Source organism: Phaeodactylum tricornutum, chromosome 1, assembly GCF_000150955.2.
Source record: "Phaeodactylum tricornutum CCAP 1055/1 chromosome 1, whole genome shotgun sequence".
NCBI classification, from domain to species: Eukaryota; Bacillariophyta; class Bacillariophyceae; order Surirellales; family Neidiaceae; genus Phaeodactylum; species Phaeodactylum tricornutum.
In genome coordinates this window covers 5,905-24,693 of record NC_011669.1, presented here as the reverse complement: position 1 = coordinate 24,693, position 18,789 = coordinate 5,905, and the positions used below count along the sequence as shown (strand labels likewise).

Here is an 18,789-nt window from a genome sequence, read left to right as displayed (position 1 = left end):
AATGAGGGCATTAGCCGATCGTGGAACTCAAATGGCACTTTGTAGGACTAACAGTGAAAAGCGCGATTGATGACTCATGCTAAACTAATATGATGTTATGGTCTGTCCAGGCAAGTGCAGGTCCCTGCAAAAGGGTGCAGTCGTAATTTCGCTTGCATTAACAAAACCGTAGGAGTAACAGACATATGGTAAACTGTGCTTGGTCGCAAATGTGCAGGTGTCAATAAAGACTTTGCGAGATGAAAGCACTTCACAACTCATCCGAAGAAGTATCTTCGGTCTCATCAATTTCTTCCTCGCCGTCCGATTCGAAATCTTCCATTTCGGACTTCTTGATTCCGAGAGTGTTAAAACTGTCCCAAGGATTCTCAGTGTCAACACCTAGCCTAATCCACTGCGTAACGATCTTCTTTTCGCCCTCGAACACCGGGCAACCTGAATGTTCCGTAAATCCAGTATCCATGACACGATTTTCGGGATCGATGTAACTAAAAAAGATGCCCGAGCCTCGTTCTGGTTTGACGTGGACACCGGCGTTGCGAAAATTCGTATCTGCAGACAAAGAGAAACCACAGGGTTAATCAACACACTCATAGAACGTGTCGCCTACTTTTTGGAACCACTGCAACTTACGCCCACCAAGGTCCGCCACATCGCAATACATCACCATGGTAGCCATTCGTGTACCGTGTTTGTGAGGGAGGCCAGTGCAGTCGCCATCACAGTGAGGAGTGTAGCGATCAGGTTCAGTATCGTTCTTGCCCCTTCCAAAATACTGGATCGACATGAGATCTTCCTGGCCGTGCTCCTCGATTCCTAATCCAAGGACATGATTTGTGTAGTCATAGACACGGCGGCTTAAGCGAGCTATGGCATTACCCGAGGCTTCGTCTTTCCAAGGAACTTTGATACCAGCCTGCATGGCTTTGCGATTGTCACTGAGGCGAGAGCCTCCTTTCCCATCGGCGACAGTGGCCCGGTGTAGAGATTTTTGCGCGGCAGCTTCCATAGCGTCACACTCATCATCGGAAATAAAATTCTCAATCACGTGAATTCTCGAGGTGGGTCGTTCGTGTTTGATATGCACCGTGCGTGTGAGGTCAGCTTGCTTCCACTGCTGAGTCGTAATGTCTTTCGAAGAATTTAGGGAGTCGTCCGTGCAAGTGTAATTTTCCAACAAAGCGGCAATGTCCGTCCGCACCGAAGCTTGGAAGGCAATTTCTTCGTTGACTGTCTCGAGACGAGAGGAAACTCCTCCTTGAACGCAGTTGACAAGATCGTCCATAGCGTCCAGAGCGGCAGCCTTGTCTTGCCCTGCTAGCTCTACGCGCTTGCGAGCGTCCACCTGACAGGCTTTGATGAGCTCGTCAGCTTCTTTTCGAGCTCGGATTTTGTTGTCCACAAAGGTTACCGTGATCTCTGGACTGACCCGAATCACTTGCTCATCATTGGGCGAAACCTTGAAGTTTTCAGTTTTGCACGAGTCTACTTGGCATCCATTCTTGCCCGGCATTTCTTTAACTAGAAATTCATGACCCACAAAGCTATTCAGCGAAAAGTCGGCCCCTGGGACAATGAACGGATTCGACATGAGCGAGGGTTCTCTCGTCTCTGGATGAACCCAGAATATCTCAATTTTCGAGGCGGACTCGTTTACGATTTGAATGCTGCGATTAACGCTGCGGTGCACTTTGGGCGTCGCTGACTGCACCAGTAGGGCTAGGAAGATGAAGATGATGGACATGCGCATCATGGTGTCCGTTGTTAAAATAGAGTGCAAGTGTTGTATTCCACGGACGGAAAGGGTTGTGGATGAAAGCTACTATCTCCAAGTTCCTGTTCCTTGTCCATGGTTGATGCCGGATAGTGTGTTACTTGCCGCCCTTCGCGGGGCCGTTGAACCGAACGATGGTCATTCTCTCAGAAACCCGGATTGGCATGATAGGTCCGGTCCTACTCCCCGTCGTTGCCAATAAGATGCGGATTTGCCCGTAAACTGTTTGGAATCGTTTTTTTTTGGCGAAACCCTATCACTTCCAGCTGGAATGTAATTCTTCATTTTATGAGGATAGGTACAGCCGCTCCTTACTGTTAGTGAAACGCTTTTTCTTCGATTCATGGAAAAATGCCATAGGCCAATCACTCCCGGCCAAAGCAAAGACCAACTCTAAATCCCGTTGGCCAAACCCTTCTTCCCCAACTATAATTCAAGTGCGGCAACCCAATATGATAGGAGACAAACATTGCATCTACTCTTATCCCTCAAGTCATCCAGAAGAAATGCTGTTACAACAATCCTAGTGAGCCCGGCTGCCAAAGGCTTTCCCGCCAAACCGTACCTACGACTGCAAATCGACACTAGTCCAGATTCGTCAACGTACCAGACCAAAATAGCCGGTTGCTTCGGCGCATCTTCTAAGATTGATTCACATTCGAGTCTCTTGGATGAATAGTGGCAATGATAAGGACTAAACAAGCGGACGCATGTTTTCCTTTGCTACCGAAAACAAAAAGGTTGCCCCCTTCCCCGCTGGCATCTCTCCGCCTTGCGCTTTATTTTTGTTGGCTTTCCCGTGGCGGCGACTTGCGATCTTCCTTAACGAGTAGCGCCCCGTCCCCCCGGAGATAATTTCGGAGCTTTTCGCGAGGATACCAAAGGTCTTGCTAGTGGGCTGCGCCCTCGCTTTTGCTGCGGTCGAGGTGGGGGCATGCTTTGAGCGCGTCGAGGGTTGTCGGCAGCAATCGAATCCTTGGCGGGTCGTGATTGTTGTCTTCCACGTGCAACGTTTGCAGACTGCTCCGCACGGCTCGCGTTTCCACGCTGCGGCGACGTTAAAGTTGAAGCGCGCTCAATCTCTCGCTCAACGAGATCACTATTTCGCATACAATCTTCCAGAATGGGACGCTTGCAATCAAAGATGTTGTGTCCCGCTTGCCCACAATTTGCGCAAGTTACGCCCTCCAAACCGAAATACCAGCGCATTTCTTTGCACAAAAAATGCCCCGGTCGACCACAACTCATACAAATAGCCGCTTGAATGGCCCTGGCGTCAGGGCGCCCAATCCGGCAGCGAGTTGTCGGATGTCCGGACTGAAAACAAATCGAACAAACTCGGCGTTCCGGCAGACCCCGCGGCATATTACATGCCCGTGAAGGATGTCCTGGTATTCCACAGTTAAAGCAAACCACTTTCAGAGGACACCTGTACATTTCGTGGTCAGTTTGAGCACAAAACGAGCATGGTTTGGGCTTGGGTTTGTTGGGACACTCAGCTTCTATATGACCCACCTCATCGCAACGAAAACATTTGGTGCTGATATCTTTCGCCCAGTAGCGGGCCGCCGCTTGACTCCCTCCTGGAGTTTTGCGTCGTGTAGTTTCCGATGCGAGTGTTGTGCGGAGAGGGCGGCCGTCGAGAGCGGTGAGGCCTTTGATACATGCTTCAGCTGATTTCGGGTCTTCGAACGTAACATACGCGCGACCTGCGTTTAGCGCGGTGTTACTTTTATCCATAATAAGAGAACATTCGTTGACTGCTCCGAACCGACTGCAAACCGTCAGCAGGTCGGCTTCGCTTGTCGTGAATTTAAGATTGTTAATTTTCACTTTTGCGTCGGTCACTGTCGTGGGATTCGTCAACATTGGGGTTGAACCTGATGGAAGAGTATCTCCTGTATCATCCTCATCCGAAATGTTGTGCTCTATTTGCAGAGTCGTCCCCTTGGCCTGGTCCAAATCCTTCTCTCGTCTACCGAAAGCTGTAAGGAATTCATCGTTCAAGGGGATCGTCATTGGAGGCTCTACGAGCCCACGAGGACGATTCGGATCAAACAACCGTGCCGCCCACTTGGACATTCGCGATTTGGCCGCTTCCAGAAGATATTGCTTCTTTTGCTTGGCTTTACGGTTAGCCGCCTCCGCTGTGTTCTCGGCGTTTGTCCGTTCGGGAATAGGGCTGCTGGTACTTTCACGTAGAGAACCCCGCTTCGCTCGACTCTCGGACCCTTGGATATCATGAGTTCGGTCACCTAATTGTGCTCTGCTGAGAGTATCCGAGTCGGACGAGCTGTCTATACATGACGTGGGTAGCGAATTTTGCAGTAGTACGAGTTTTTCGTCCGCTGTAAGGTCGACGGTCTGATTGCTTGACTGCGTCCCTTCGGAATGAATCGACCATCCTCTTCGACGCAGAGCTTCTTTCGGATCCATGGAAAAGAGAATCGAGCAAAGGACGAACTTGACCTCTGTCTTTCCGAGTACAATGTAGAGTACGCAGCGTTGCCGAGGTGGGAAGATGCGTAGTCGTGCTCGGGTAAAGACGGAGCAAAGGAAGCGATGGTTCCAAACAGAGACACACATGTGCTACTTGGCTCGCAACTTCTCTCATGTCACATACCGTACACACGTCAATGTGAATACTCCCTGAACCCTGGTTTGATTTATATAGGGTTTAGGAGTCGGCCCCCTCACAGCGCCAAAGTTTGGCATATGCACAGTGTTTTCTGCAAGACCATGTCAACAAGAAGACAGCTACTGATTGTACCAACACTACTGCTCTACAAGGGCGATGGCATTGCAACACAATGGTCGAATCTCCCTCGCGTAGCCTTTTCAAGAAGGCTGGTTTTGTGTTCACAATCGCGTTATCCCTATGGGCGATTACTGACGAGAACATTTCTGTCGGAAAAGCGCTGCAACAGCACGAACCGAGTCTGCGAGTGTTTCGATCCTTGCTCGAAGTGAATCTTTTATTTTTCTGTACCGCGGCGGCATTGTTTGTCTGGTCCAAGACCATAGGACAATCAACAATTGAAGCGCTCTTGTTTCAACCACTCAAGCTTTCCGGGGCACACCCGGAGAACGCAGACCGGCATGTGTACGCCATGACCGAAGTCAATGACGACGAAGTTCTCCAGGAAGACGACGCTCTAGATGCCGATTACGCCAGTGATGGAGAAGTCGATCGGCAAGAAGACTTAGACGAGAAACTATACATCCCCACCGCGGCTTCTGTTGCCAATGCTGCCTTAAACATGCTCTTTACTATTCTGGTCGTTCTGTTCTTGTTCACGTTAAGCTCGATCTCCACCGCCAAGCATTCAGTCGAAGAAGTAGCATCCAACACGAACAGCAGTGGCCTCTGGGATCTCTTTTCACGTGTCACGGCTCCAGTTTTCCCTCTGTTGCTCTTTCTTTACTTTTTGCTACGGGCTATCTTCCCCTGGAGGCGTAAAAGATCGTTTTGGGCAGTTGTTTTCATGACGATGTCCGCCCCGTGGCATCCAGTAGACTTTCGGGACGGCTTTATCGGTGATATCATTACTTCTTCAGTACGACCGATGCAAGACATTGCTTTTACCGTATTTTATATCCTATCGGGTCTAAGAGGATGGTGGTCACGAGAATATCGAGACGGCAACTTTATCGATTCCGCGGATGCGAGCGTTCCAGCAATGGAACGATCATGGCTGTTACACACTGTCGTACTGCCAATGTGCATGGTCAGGTACGCATACATGCATATACACGGGTAGCAAATACGTGTTAGTTGCTAACGTTGGGAAATCAGTATCTAGCCTCACTTACCGTCCCCTTTGCTCATGGTGGTAGTCCCCTCTGGTGGCGATTTCTTCAAAACCTTCGACAAAGCTACGATAGCAAGCAGCGCTGGCCGCACCTTGGCAACGCTCTTAAATACTGTTTCGCCGCCCAAATTGCAATGTTTGGTGTATTCAATCCCGACCAAAAAAAGAGCGTTCTCTGGTTAACAAGTTTTGTTGGCGCTACTTTGTATCAGCTTTGGTGGGACATCTTTATGGACTGGTGCCTATTGGTTCGTGTGGACGAGCGCTGGAAACTTCGTAGTACACGTCTGTACACCAAAACATCTGTATATTGGATTATCTGTGGGGCAAACTTAGTTTTGCGTTTTTGCTGGACTCTGAGTTTTGTCCCGCCGCGCTATCTAAATGCCTCCGGCGTTCTGAAAGAAAGCTTCTCAGGCGATGTGAAGAATATCCTGGGCCCCTTTATTGCTTCCGCCGAAATTGTGCGAAGGGCTCTATGGGGACTGCTGCGTTTTGAATGGGAGGCGACGAAGAGATACAGTGATCGTAAATCATCGTTTGACGAAAGTCAAGACGGTTTGAGAAATGAAATCGAACTTACACCGATGAAAATAAAACAAGATGAGTATCGCAAGTCTTCCAATGCTTTCTCCGTAGGCCATTCTTGGAAAATGTCCTCGATGAATGAGGTTCAAATAATTGGCGAGCTTGGTGTATACGCGACAGCTTTCTGGTTGATTGGGACACTAGCCGCCGCACATCGAGGAACTTTGTAGATAGAAAGAGACAAGTTGAGATGTGTATTGATAGCGACTACTTGGTTCACAGAGGTGAAGGTGTGGATTCTATACAGGAAATAAACAATGAAAACCTAGTAATAGATTTACAAGAGTTACAAAATACTAGACAACGCTTGTCTGTCGATTTCGCTGCACAACAGATACGGGACTATTCCGTCGATTGTACGCAGTGATTGACTTGTCATCGACGTATTCGTCCTCACTTTCAATGTCGGTGACTGCGGCAATGATCTCGGAAACGTCACCAGAAAGTAGACTTGCAAGTGCAAGACTTAGATGGGATTGAATGTGTTCAACATCGTCGATGAAAATCTCGGAAAAGCGTTCTATATTCCGAACAAATTTACCTTGCACCTTCAGCGGGAGCAAAGCAACGTCCATTCCTTCAATTGCGTTGAGGACGGCGGCAAGAGCGACCTCTGATGGCTTGATACTGACAAGTACGTGCTCAGCAATTGCTATCTCGGTTTGATATCTTGCGTAATCAAAAATCGTTTCGGCAATGGCAGGATGAACCGATTCTGGGAGGAGCGCAACAAAATGTGCCACGAAGCCGAGTAGCGTAGGCCCGTTGACACGCCACTTTAAAGCTTGGAGTATGGTTTGTTCCATATGTACAAATTCCATTTCGGTATAACATCCCCTACTTAGATCAGCCAGCAGCGATGTTTCCATTTCCAGAGGCTCGTGTATTTTGATCGCTATGTATAGAGCAGTCATGGCAGCGAGCTGATACTCCTTTCGGTTGCATAACGCCTCCTTTCCTTTTGGAGTGCAAAGATAACGATCGAGATAGGACATCCCGATTCCAACAGTTTCTCTCCGGAATTTGCAAAAGTCAACGACTTGATAGCACCACTCACACATCTTAACACGGCAGTCTTCGTCGACAGGCTTACTTGCGAGCTTACGTATCCCCGTACTTTCCGCAAGATAATCTTTGACTCTGTAGGTGGTATCTTCTTGGATTCTCATGATTGCAACACGATCTGATATTTCGTCAACGTCTATATGATGGAGCATAGCATCCTCCAAAGGAGTCGTTGCTATCGACAAGGCCACCATCGTCGGTCGCTCCGGCTGGTGGTAAAGAAGGGTTTTTTGTGGCGGCCTTCTGCGCGTTCAAGAAAAGACCCTGGAGGCATATTTGAAAGAGACATTAAACAAAAAGCAATATAATGACTAAGACCGGTCTTGCATTTAATAAGAAATTATTCAGCGTTCTGTCAATTTACGACCCCCGGTCACAAATCAATTTCTTTCCACAGGTAACCATACTCCTTCAAATGATAAAAGACTATCCAGATACTCTATGTGCGTTCCGACGCTCTGATTGGTCGAAATAATGTCCTCCTCAGTTAAGAGAATTATATTCTACTACCTTTAATCAAGTCATTTCCAAAATATTGTACTGTAAAATTCACTTGACACTGGGTTGTCATACTTTTTTATATGAGAGGAAAGCACTTTCGGATTGTTCTCCTCCTTCAAGAGAGAAGTCTGTGAGTTCCTGTTGGCTTGCATCCTTCTCTCAGTTTATGGCTGTTGTTGATTAATGTGACTGAGAGTAAGGAGATCATGTGCTTCAGAAGGAAAAGTCTCCATAGAAATTTTGCTAGGGAGGAGACTTATTGATGAGCTCTACAAACGCAAGAACGCGAATGATGGAAATCGATGAACTAATAAGATTTATGACTAGTTTGAGAATTGTGATTGAGTTTGTATGATGCAGCTGAATCGCCAATGACTGTTTCATATGGCGATGACTTGTTTGAAATGTAAACGGGAAGACTAGAACGTTTGTAGGACGTTAAAGCTCTGTATGTAATCGTGATAGGTTCTTTGGTACTATCAATCTTGTCACAATGGATTGGGAAAGATTTAGTAGGCCCAATGGAATTATCAACACACCCTTGTTTCAAACTTGAGTTGGAGGCAGTTTGGTTGAGATCAAGCTAATAATGAGATTGCATTATTCAATGATGTGATGGCCAATGATGCTTGGTGAAATAATCTGCAAGATTACCAGTACCTTTTCTCCAATGAACATTGAATTGACCTTGCTTGACACGGTCTTTAATCCAATAGAAACGCATGTCTATGGCTTTAGATCTTTGTTGTTTCACTGTATTGTTGACGATTCCTGATGCACATTCATTGTCAGTTTGAATAGGAGTAGCCAACTGGGGATGTCCCATAGCTTCCAATGTAGTACGTAGTTTGACACCGTCCTTGGCATTGAAAAATAGTGCATGTCGCTGGCATGGTATTGTACCGTCGCGTCTGGATGCGTTGCGCTGTAATTTAGTAATTTAGTAGTTGCGTGACGGCTTCGGCCGTGGCTTCGGTGCCTTTTGTTTGAGCGGATGCGAGGGTACCAAGAGCAACAAGCATGGTTGAATCCACCGCGCGAGCATAATATAACAGGGTACCAATAACTTCTTGAAGACAAGTGATGCCAGCCTTGTCAAGCGGCGGAGAAAGATCAGTTTCGTTGGTGAGCTGAATTTTTAAACCGTACAATGGCGGAACCCACGCGTGACGGGAGTGTTGAGGTCGGCCTGGGGACGGATGTTGGAAACATTGTAAGGCTTTTCGACGTAGCCAGGCATGGTCATGTCAACGTGGCACTGCTCGTAATTCCAGGTAAAGGTGAGACCGCAGTAAAGGGCACCGGTCCAATCTGTTGTTACCATGTAAAGCTTTTCGAGACAGTGTAGTAAATGCTCGGCATGTTCCTTGCCCACGTATTTAACTCCAAAGTCATTGACAACTAGTGAAAATGAAATAGGGCGCGTTTCGTGGGTAAAGAAGCCTGGAGTATGCTTGGCCTGATGGTATCCGTCGAGAGCTAAGTGATTGATGAGGCGGTCGTTCGCAATGCGGCCTGCATGTGGGAGATTGTACATTCCTTTTCGAATTTCCACTAGAACGTTGCCTTTGTGAACTAGCGGGGCAAGCTTGTACTGTTCCATGATACAGTCTGGTATATGGACTGCAGGAATGCGCATGTACTCGTACACAGGGAGAGGAGTGCCCAAATAAAAATCCTTGAGGTCACAGGTCATAAAGCGTGCGCCTTCAGTGGAAATGACGCTGTTAACAAGGATCTTGATGGCTGATAACGCAGCTGTAGGGGTGCTTGTGGGGCCGTTGTACTAAATGCGGTCGCCGCCGACAGTGAAACGGATTCGGTATTTTTCGGCCTTGTGTGGCTTGATAGCCGCTACAATCTTCAGGTAAGTGGCCTTGCGGTCGTGCGGTTTCGCGGTATGCGGAATAAAATGCATCGTGTTGGTGCCGGTGGGCATGTTGGGTTTAACGCCTTGAGATAGGCGGCCCATCTCGTTGGCAGCGGCCTGAATCCATTCGGGGCCTTGTTCGGAATTTTTGAGTTTTGAATACTCAAGAGTGGCCCCGGAATTGGGGTCGACGACGGCGTTGGCGATGTCGAACGAGTGTCCTGGGTATCGAGCGGCTTGCAAGCGAGTTCCGTGACTGTGCGGAGGTGTTGTGACCTCGGGGGAAGGTACGACGGGTGCGGGTGCTGCTTGGGGAGAAGCAACGGATGTTGGAGCAGAAATTTTGTCTTTCAGTTTTTGAGCGGCCCTACGACGTGCTTGACGAGGGTTGCAGGTGATAAGCTTGTACGTCTAGGCCTCGGAGTCCGGGGGAGGCACCCTCGGAAGTGACTGCGGAGGGGCGGCTGTGGTGGTTGGCACCCTCGGAAGTGATTCATTGACCGGGTCTCGGAAGTGGACTTGACGCGGTGAGGAGGTGGGTGCAGCTGGCGGACTTAGGGTTGTCGCTGGAGTGGCGGGGAGGGACGAGTCAACTGGATTAGCGGCTTTCGAAAAAATATCTGACAGTTGCGATAGGGCTTCGTGTTCTTGGACCGAAAGAGGCGACAAGGGTGACGCGGGAGAGGGATGTGCCAGAGCATGGGCAAGATTGTGAGCAGCTGCGACAATTGTGTCGCGAGACGAGGTGCGGGGCATTTTTACTTCGCTGGGAAACCATGTCAGAGTGTCCGAAATGCGTTTGCTGGTGGTCTCTTTGATCCAGACGCGATAGCATCGGTAATGGTTCATGGCGGGGCCAACGTACCAACTGTCGGCTGCGTGGGGGGCCCAAGTTCTGCGAATTGACGGTTTTTCGTGTACAAGTACGCGGATGCCCGGGGGAGCCAAAGGGGTACAATTGTAGTCGAACGAGCCGTGGAGTTGGACCCAAGATGACAGATTTGGATTGATACGAGACCCTCGAAGAAGGTTGAGAGTCATGATGGCTTGTGGGAGTAAGCAATCCCAAAGGTGAAGCGGAAAGTTCTTGTCTGTGCTGCACAAACCTGCAATGAAGTGGTTTTTGAACGTGCGGATTGCCCGTTCGGCGGCGTTCCGACGGTGCACGTGAGGGGGAGCTAATTGAAAATCAATGTCAACAGAGGACATGAATTGTTGTAACGCAGTCAAGGCTTTGTTGTCTAAGCGTTGGAGTTGAGGGCGCAAACCTTTAGAGGACAGCATGGCGTGGGCACGCTTGTAGGCGCTCAAGATCTCGGGACCGGTGCGATTTTTCATGGCTTCAACATGAATAAAATTGCTGTTGTAGTCATAAGCCACTAGCATGTATGCATTGTCGGAGCTTGAAGTGGTAACAAAACGGCCGGTAGGGTCAGTAAGAAAATTTTCCGGTGACTTCGGCAAAGTCGGCGTACAAAAACTGCGTCCTGGCGGCTGGAGGGTCTTGTACGACGGAATTGGTGTCGAAATTGATATCATCAGGATCAACAGAGGCAGACAGGGTGACCTTGGGCTTGGTTGAGCGCAGGTTGGACCGTTGCTTGTCAAGGTGTCCCTTGACCATAGGGACTGATTGTGGGGGGTGCCGTTTTACCTGTGCAGACGTGATGTCCAGAAAGGTTGTGAGGCGGCCTTTGTCAATGGCCTTGCACCATGTCGAAAGTTGTGGCGAGAATAAGGATGCATGAACAAAGGCAATGCGGTCGGCAAGGGTCCCTGAGTGGTCTCCGAGGTGATTCGCAAAATTTTTGTTGTTCAAAGGCGCATGCAATTCAGTGGCGGGCGGATTTGGCGTTACAGGGGAGTCTAGGGTCCACAAGCGGGTGCAAGGAGAACGGCCGCCGCGGAGAACAACAGTGTTATTGAGCTCAATGCTGACTGCGTCGGATGTGAAGGTGGCGGTACAGCTGTGGTCACAAAGTTGGCCGATGGAAATGAGGGATCCATTCGAGAGACCAGGAAAGATATGGGCGGTACGAGCTGCCGGAGGAAGCGAGGGAATGTTGAGTTCGGTGATGTGACTCGAAGTGATTGTGCGACCATCAGGGAGGACCACGTTGATGCCGGGGACTGTCGGTTGGCAGTGTATGTGAGCAATGTTGGTGCTCAAAAAATGCCCGGTACAGCCAGTGTCTGCAATGGCGTCGGGAGGAAAAAATGGCGGGGAGGAAGCTAACGGAGGAGTGTTTGGTGCAACTGAAGACTTATTTTTGTTATGATAAGTATTCAGTGGCACACTGAACAGTTTGGCCGTCCCTCTTTCCTATTTGGGCACCGGTGGCGTGTATTGATAGGTCTTGGTCGACCCGCCTTGTTTGTCGTGCAAGGTAGCGCCGGTTTTGTGCCCCGTAGCCTGTTTTTCACATGTCGCACTAGTGTGCTTCGTGTTGTGAACAATGCCGTGTGTCCAGCAATACAATTTGCCCTTGGTGACAGTACTCTGATTTGCGGTGTGATAACCCGCAGAGCTGCTGGTGGCGGTGAGGGCGAGATCCTTGTTGGCCTTCTGGAAATGTTTTTTGAAATTTGCCAAAGTTTTATCGTCTTCATCTTTATAACGCCAGTTGCGAGAAGCAAGATCAAAGAGCCCGGTTTTTTCGATGATCTGGTAGCCAATGCGAGCGATGATGCGTTCGTCCAAGACTTGGCCAGACGCAATGATAAACTGATTACCTTTTTCAAGCTGCTGCTGAATAGGCGTTGGTGGATGCCAGGCGGCTTTCATGCGTTCGTTGTTAGCAATGAAATCCGAAGCCTGAATTTTACCAAAAGTTTCCCAGAGATGAGAGAGGATTTCTAGGGGAGAGACTTTGCTAAAGCCTCGTATAGGATGACCGAGAGATTCGATGTATTCGATGGGAATGGCTTCAAGGAGTTGATTGCGAAACGCTTTAATGGCGTTGTGGTAAAGGTCGAAAAGCTTTTGACGTTTGTCGTTCTGACGGTTAGCTTCGACAATTTGAGGAGCTGTGGCGTTGGCAGCGTGAACTGGATCGAAAGGCGGTTGCACAGGAGGAATGCATGGAACGCCGTCGGTCATTTCGAGGTACTCGGTTTCGGAAATTACGAGAAAAAGGTGACGGTGTTGGCCGTCTCCAAGAGGGGAGGAAAGGGTCTCCGCATTGTTGTTGATTTCATACTGAAGCTGATGGAGCGACAAGTAATCGGGTTCGGTTGTCGCGGTAGCAATCGGTGTGAGTTTGCTGTGCGGGAACGAGTCAATGAGGTCTTAGGGAGTAGACTTGGTGGTTATGATAAAGGAAGCAATCGGATCTTTCGGATGTGGTTTTGTTGGCCTTGCCGGTTAGACTGGAACTTGTTTGGCAGACAACAGAGGAGAGGACGAGATGTCGTCGTGTGCGATAGGTGATATCGTGAGGAAATTGGAAAATTGACGTTCTTATTAGTTCTATTGATGAGCTCTACAAACGCAAGAACGCGAATGATGGAAATCGATGAACTAATAAGATTTATGACTAGTTTGAGAATTGTGATTGAGTTTGTATGATGCAGCTGAATCGCCAATGACTGTTTCATATGGCGATGACTTGTTTGAAATGTAAACGGGAAGACTAGAACGTTTGTAGGACGTTAAAGCTCTGTATGTAATCGTGATAGGTTCTTTGGTACTATCAATCTTGTCACAACGGATTGGGAGAATGTCAGTCTTGTCACAACGGATTGGGAAAGATTTAGTAGGCCCAATGGAATTATCAACAAGACTGTCTGTTTCCTACCGCCAATCAATCCGAGAATGGACTTACATTAATCTCATAGACAAGGAGAGAAATAAATTATTATTTGAAAGAAGCTTTCTCCTGATGGGCCCTGGGAAAGTCAATGAATATCTAAAGATCTCTCTTCTGCTTATAAGTTGCGCTCGTGTCTAGAGCTCATTTCTTATGAGAAATATAGCAAACTGGCATATACCATTTACAGCTAGCTCAAGTGGAACTTTTGATGGTACTGTATCATTTTTGCTGTTACAGCAGTAGCTTTGTCAATGCCATCTGCAACTGTCACAGGACACTTGAATCTGCCGTTTTTGTAAAAACCTATAGTTTATGTTAAAGATTGGACAAAGGAACAAATATACAGCTCCAGTAAAAAGGGGGTTTTGCTGGGGAAAACTGAAGTGGCCACTTAAGATTCGAGATTTTGAAACATAATGTTAGTCTTGTTTGCTTTATTTCAGTCTTGTTTGCGGTGTTTTTGGAAATGGTATTTGCGGTGTTTGCGGACCAAAACACCAAATTTAAGGCGGTCTGGTTATGAGTCATTGGTTATTCTTGTCTTGGATTGCTTGATTTGCTGTTGTGTGTGTCCTCCCAAAACGTGATACTCTTATAATCCCACCAAAGTGGATACGTAGGTCCATATTTACCGTACATTCCATACAGGATGTGATGATACGCAACACAAGATATGATTATAGGTGCTGTTACATACAACCTATATCACATCACCAGATCCACTACGTAGTAGATCTGCAAAATACCAGATTAGGCCAAATAAATTACCGCCAATTTGTACCAGGTTGTCCTCTTCTTGTTCTGTCTTTGACTGACTGCTGGACCAAGGCAGGATCATTTCAGATAAACAAACATTTTGCATGGAACTGAAGAGAGCATTACTCAAACGTTTGCAACATCACTAGAATAGAGCTATGTTTGACAAATTGATGACCTATTTGTCAGTGGAGTTCAACAACCCTGTTTACCAGAAGGAGCAAACAATTGGATACACTCCACTCTAGCAGCAGCACTCTAGTTGGAAAGAATGCCGCATTGCCAGTTTCTTGGGACAAGTTGAGTACAAGTAGACACAGCCACCAAAGAAGTTCTCTCATCAAAACAACTTTTTGTTGCAAAACGGCTTTATGAGATTGTCAACAAGCTGATAGACTTTGCCAGCAAGTCCTACCTTTACAACAGGCAAAGCTGAGCAACCAACCAAAAACAGTGGATTCCAGGATTCACAAATTCTCTGTCAAAGCACAGAATTTCGCAAATTCCTTGAAAGAGTAAGCAGCTTTTGCATCAGGCATGCTTTATTCTTGTCTGGTTGGCAGAGGTATCACCACATATATTCCACAGTGTTTGCTTGGTTGAATATTGTCATTGCTGTTGGAACCATGATAAATGTAGTCTTGAAACTAAAATCAAAACAAGGATTGGCAAGACTCTTTTGCCAACCAGAAACTTTCTCGAGTGAAGTGCGCTGTCTTTGCTTTGATGAGTAAGAATGAATAGCTGTGGTGTTTGTGATGTAATGTCAATTCAGGCTCTTCTGACCTTGACTTGTCTAGCAGCTATCTCTGCTGCTGCGCAATGCTGCCTTTTACAACCAAGACCATGGAAAGACTATTATCTCAAACATGCATAACCAGTATCTCTTATTGTCCCAAGTTCTTTGGAATGCTGAAAATATGAGGCATCCAAGAGTACATTTGGGTGTTGAGGAATCAATCCAAAACTATGTCCAAGCAATTTCCCTATGAGTTCACTATCCAACATTTAAGTACTTCCTCCCAGTTCACTATCTGACATCTCAATAATTCCTCCCAGGTCACTATCCAACACTGTAAGGAAGTACTCTTGGTTTTGTATCCAGTTATACAAAAAAAACCTCTTGGCTAACCTGGAATGCAATGATAGTTCTTTTGTAATGCAATTATTCTATTACAAAGTAGACACCCAAATCTGGCTACAAAATTGAAGGCAATCGCACTTTTAATGTTTGCTTATCTCAAACCTGGTTGATCTGCAGCACATCACCAATTCCAACTACACATATCTAGTGTCTATTCTACTTCTGTGCTCACCTGAGGACTAGTCCTCAGGTGAGGTCAGTTTTCAGACCTAGGGTAACAAACAAATTATTCATATCTGATTAAAGTAATGATACCATTGTCTTCAGCATGCTCTGAAACGTCTTGGGGTAAAGTAGCAAGCTTTAATACCATATAGTGACAGAGAAATGACTGTCAACAGAAAAATTAACGATTTTTTTTCAAATATTTTTAGCAACCCAAATAGCTTGTTCAGATGTCAATGAAATGGCCATTCCATCCCCAATACTTGATTGTGATCAGTAAATCAGGCTTGTCGCATTGTCAGTGTTACGGTATACACCATTGCAACATGTCTGTGCAACAGGTAACAGATACCAATGATAACGTGAGTGGTGATCATGTTGGGGATAGCGATGGAACCGTTGGATTTGTGTTGGCCTTATTGTACAACACGATGTATTCGCTGGATGACTATGGGAATCCCATGGAAGAGGATATAGGAAAGGATTATACAAATGAATGATAGGATCCAGTCCCATGAATTGTGAAAGAATAATCAAGCAGGAACAATTACTCACTGCAAGATTCTGTGTGGGATTTATACTAAGAAGAAGAAGACTCATATATGTGAGTAAGATTATCTGGAACATGGTAACGGTAGTCCAGTGAACTGGATTTCCCAAACCTGATGGACTAGTAGTAGAATAATCTTCCTCTTGTTGTATTAGAAAGTCATTGATCCAAATATTGCCTCAGCATAGGTCCTTGTATCCGCTGTCTAACCCGTGGGGAGCATCGTAAGCAAGTTGAGTTTTACAGTCCCTAGGCTTGCTTAGGTGTATTGCAGGTTGTTTGTAATAACGCCCAACCTTTGTTTACCAGACTTTGTCAACACAGCGTTTTTCCTGTCCTACGTACATACATTGGTTGTACTACGTAGCAGTCAGAAATGCTGGGGAGGGATCCTATACTTAGAATTCGAGGGAATTTGATAGTATGGGCTTATTGTGATGAAAATCAGAGCAAACAGGCTTGGAGATGTGGCTTTGCCCAACACCTGACTACCTTGCATGGTAGTTAAAGACTTTGTAGTACTAATTGGATACAAGTAACTCCTAGTATTTATGGTAAAAATTCCTTCCAAAATAGCTAAATCCCGTTTACCTGTAGTGTCTACATGATTTGGCCCATTTGTTTCTTTATTTTTGCGTCCTCAGCTGAGGACGAGGGCCTGCCTTAGCTGAGGACAAGGGCCGGTAGAATAGACACTAGGCGATTGTACTCTTACATTTGTTTTTTCTCATGTCAACGCCGGTTGATCTGCAGTACAGCACCAATTCCAACTGTACACTATAGGCCATCATGCTACTAACTTTTGCTCATGTCAATCAAGATGCAAGCGACAAATAAGGACACGCTGAATTCTGATGAATGCCAAGCAGGCATGAAATCTATCTACCGGAACGTGGTAGCAAGGCACTCACAGTCAAGATTTTAACTTTAAGCAACAATCTACTTCTTGTCCATGCTCGGTGCTTGCTCTTCCCGACCTGCTGCCGAGAGTGTACCTGCCATGATTAGTCCTTCGAACCGTGTGCTGGTGTCGAAAGATGGTCGCAAGATTGGCTACGCGATCAGCCCAGCCAAAATAAGCGAAGACACGACCAAGGCGATTGTCTGGTTTTATCCTCTTTCAGGTTGCAGCCAAATTGTAGACAAGGCTTCACCCTCGCTGAGCAAATATCAAGCCAGCGTAATTTCGGTCGATCGCCCGAGCGTTGGGGACACGGATGCTTTGGCCGTCGAGAACAACCCAATCGAGCGCATTCAAGGTCACGCGGATGATGTCGTGGCCGTGCTTCACCAAGAAGGAATTCGAAGTGTGGTGACATCTTAGCGGTTTGTCTGGGGCATGTGTACGCGCTCGAGGTAGCTCGTAGGCTGATTTACGACCCAAATCTTGCGCAGATTAAGGGATTGACGCTTGTTGCACCATTTGTCAGTACATCTTGCAAGCATTCGTGGAAAATTGCCCGTCTTGGCAATTGGGTTCCGTCACTGGTTTTGACGTGTGCAACCAAAACAATAGCATTTGGAGAGCCTCTCTTTCTGTCAATGTTCTTGTCAGAATCTGCTTTGAAGAAGCTTGTGAGTGAAGAAGAACAAGCTCTTTTTGGATGGAATGATTCTGACTTCAAAGACATTGTTGATACATTGCCTGTTGTGGGGAAAGTTACGGCAAATGCGAAGGTAACAGAAGCCCAACTTGGAGCAAATAGCATGTGGCAACAAGTGTGTGATGACTTTGCTGTTGAGAGTGGTTGTGGACTAGTGGTTGAGGATGGGGAGGAAACTACGAAAAGTCCTAATCAGCAAGGAACGGTACCAAGCTTTCCAATTGTCATTCATGCGTGTCGCAAGGATACGATTGCTCCTTGTGCAGCAGTTGAATGGTTGGCCAGACGCTGCTATGGAAACTCGACAATTATTATTCATGATGAGATACACTCTCACGAAGTCATGACATTTCTTGGCGGCCCTCCACGGAATCCTGGTCTTTTACATGCAATTGCGCGTGATTGGGAGCTTCTAGAATAAGACTTGGTGCAGATTTTACTGTTAGTACATTTGCATTGGTATGTGGGCTTGCTACGTTTACGGACGCAGTTACCTCCTGCATTCTCACCTACAAAAGCACTCAGTCTCTTTAATTGTTGGCCGTATATCTGATGCAATTGCTGATTTGAGCCCAAGGGCATCCCATTGTAATATATGTATACATAGCTTTATATAATTTATCCAAAAAAATTTTCAAAGTAATCCTACTGGGATCTCTATCCATGGTGTAACATATCCCACCGGGATCTTTATCCAACATGTAAGTAATCCCACCGGGATCTTTATCCAACATGTAAGTATTCCCACCAAGATCTCTCCTACTGTCTTTTAATATCCACGTGGTGCTCTGTTCATCGGCACTACGATATTCGGACTATGATTCCATTCATCGTTGTCCTGTCGCTTGACCAATGATTCCGCTGCGGCGGAAACCATCTAATGCATGGCCATGGCGAAGTCTAACAAAGCACACAAGAGGACTAGTAGTACAGCTTGCAAAGTGCTTTAGAATAAAATAAAGTGAGCACATCATCCGATGTGCACAAGACTAGACTAAAGTGATGACCCTAGCATCTCATCCTGAGATGTCCTCTAAGGTCATTTGTCCTCAACCTTACTTCCCCATATCCGGGTCAGTATGGCTCTATCAAATCAGTCCCCTCGAGCTAGAACCGCAATACCTCCGCACACAGCAAAAGCTCTTGCG

The 18,789-nt window shown here is 46.8% G+C and overlaps 6 protein-coding genes across 6 annotated transcripts; 2 read left to right on the top strand and 4 right to left on the bottom strand.

Moving 5' to 3' along the window:
* Window positions 1–54: 54 nt before the first annotated feature.
* Window positions 55–1,859, bottom strand: PHATRDRAFT_42426 (predicted protein). Its single transcript, XM_002176469.1, has 2 exons — window positions 634–1,859; window positions 55–552 (listed from the first exon to the last, which is right to left on the bottom strand). The coding sequence occupies exons 1-2, from the start codon at window positions 1,751–1,753 to the stop codon at window positions 251–253; spliced, it is 1,422 nt and encodes a 473-aa protein (XP_002176505.1). The 5' UTR covers window positions 1,754–1,859; the 3' UTR covers window positions 55–250.
* Window positions 1,860–2,905: 1,046 nt separating this feature from the next.
* Window positions 2,906–3,307, bottom strand: PHATRDRAFT_7430 (predicted protein; the record flags this gene model as incomplete). The annotated part of the gene is made up of 2 exons (XM_002176468.1): window positions 2,906–3,017; window positions 3,093–3,307. Coding segments are annotated over 2 exons (327 nt in total), but the record flags the coding sequence as incomplete, so codon positions are not given.
* A 1,277-nt stretch (window positions 3,308–4,584) lies between these two features.
* PHATRDRAFT_42424 (predicted protein) lies at window positions 4,585–6,344 on the top strand (the record flags this gene model as incomplete). Its single annotated transcript, XM_002176962.1, has 2 exons — window positions 4,585–5,507; window positions 5,612–6,344. 2 exons carry the CDS (start codon window positions 4,585–4,587, stop codon window positions 6,342–6,344), a joined length of 1,656 nt encoding a protein of 551 aa, XP_002176998.1.
* A 126-nt stretch (window positions 6,345–6,470) lies between these two features.
* Window positions 6,471–7,450, bottom strand: dsCYC9 (predicted protein; the record flags this gene model as incomplete). The annotated part of the gene is made up of 1 exon (XM_002176467.1): window positions 6,471–7,450. Exon 1 carries the CDS (start codon window positions 7,431–7,433, stop codon window positions 6,471–6,473), a length of 963 nt encoding a protein of 320 aa, XP_002176503.1. The 5' UTR covers window positions 7,434–7,450.
* Window positions 7,451–10,021: 2,571 nt separating this feature from the next.
* Window positions 10,022–12,710, bottom strand: PHATRDRAFT_31402 (predicted protein; the record flags this gene model as incomplete). Its single annotated transcript, XM_002176466.1, has 3 exons — window positions 10,022–11,065; window positions 11,121–11,873; window positions 11,946–12,710. The coding sequence occupies 3 exons, from the start codon at window positions 12,708–12,710 to the stop codon at window positions 10,022–10,024; spliced, it is 2,562 nt and encodes an 853-aa protein (XP_002176502.1).
* A 4,279-nt stretch (window positions 12,711–16,989) lies between these two features.
* Window positions 16,990–18,062, top strand: PHATRDRAFT_42422 (predicted protein; the record flags this gene model as incomplete). The annotated part of the gene is made up of 2 exons (XM_002176961.1): window positions 16,990–17,349; window positions 17,433–18,062. 2 exons carry the CDS (start codon window positions 16,990–16,992, stop codon window positions 18,060–18,062), a joined length of 990 nt encoding a protein of 329 aa, XP_002176997.1.
* Window positions 18,063–18,789: the final 727 nt, after the last annotated feature.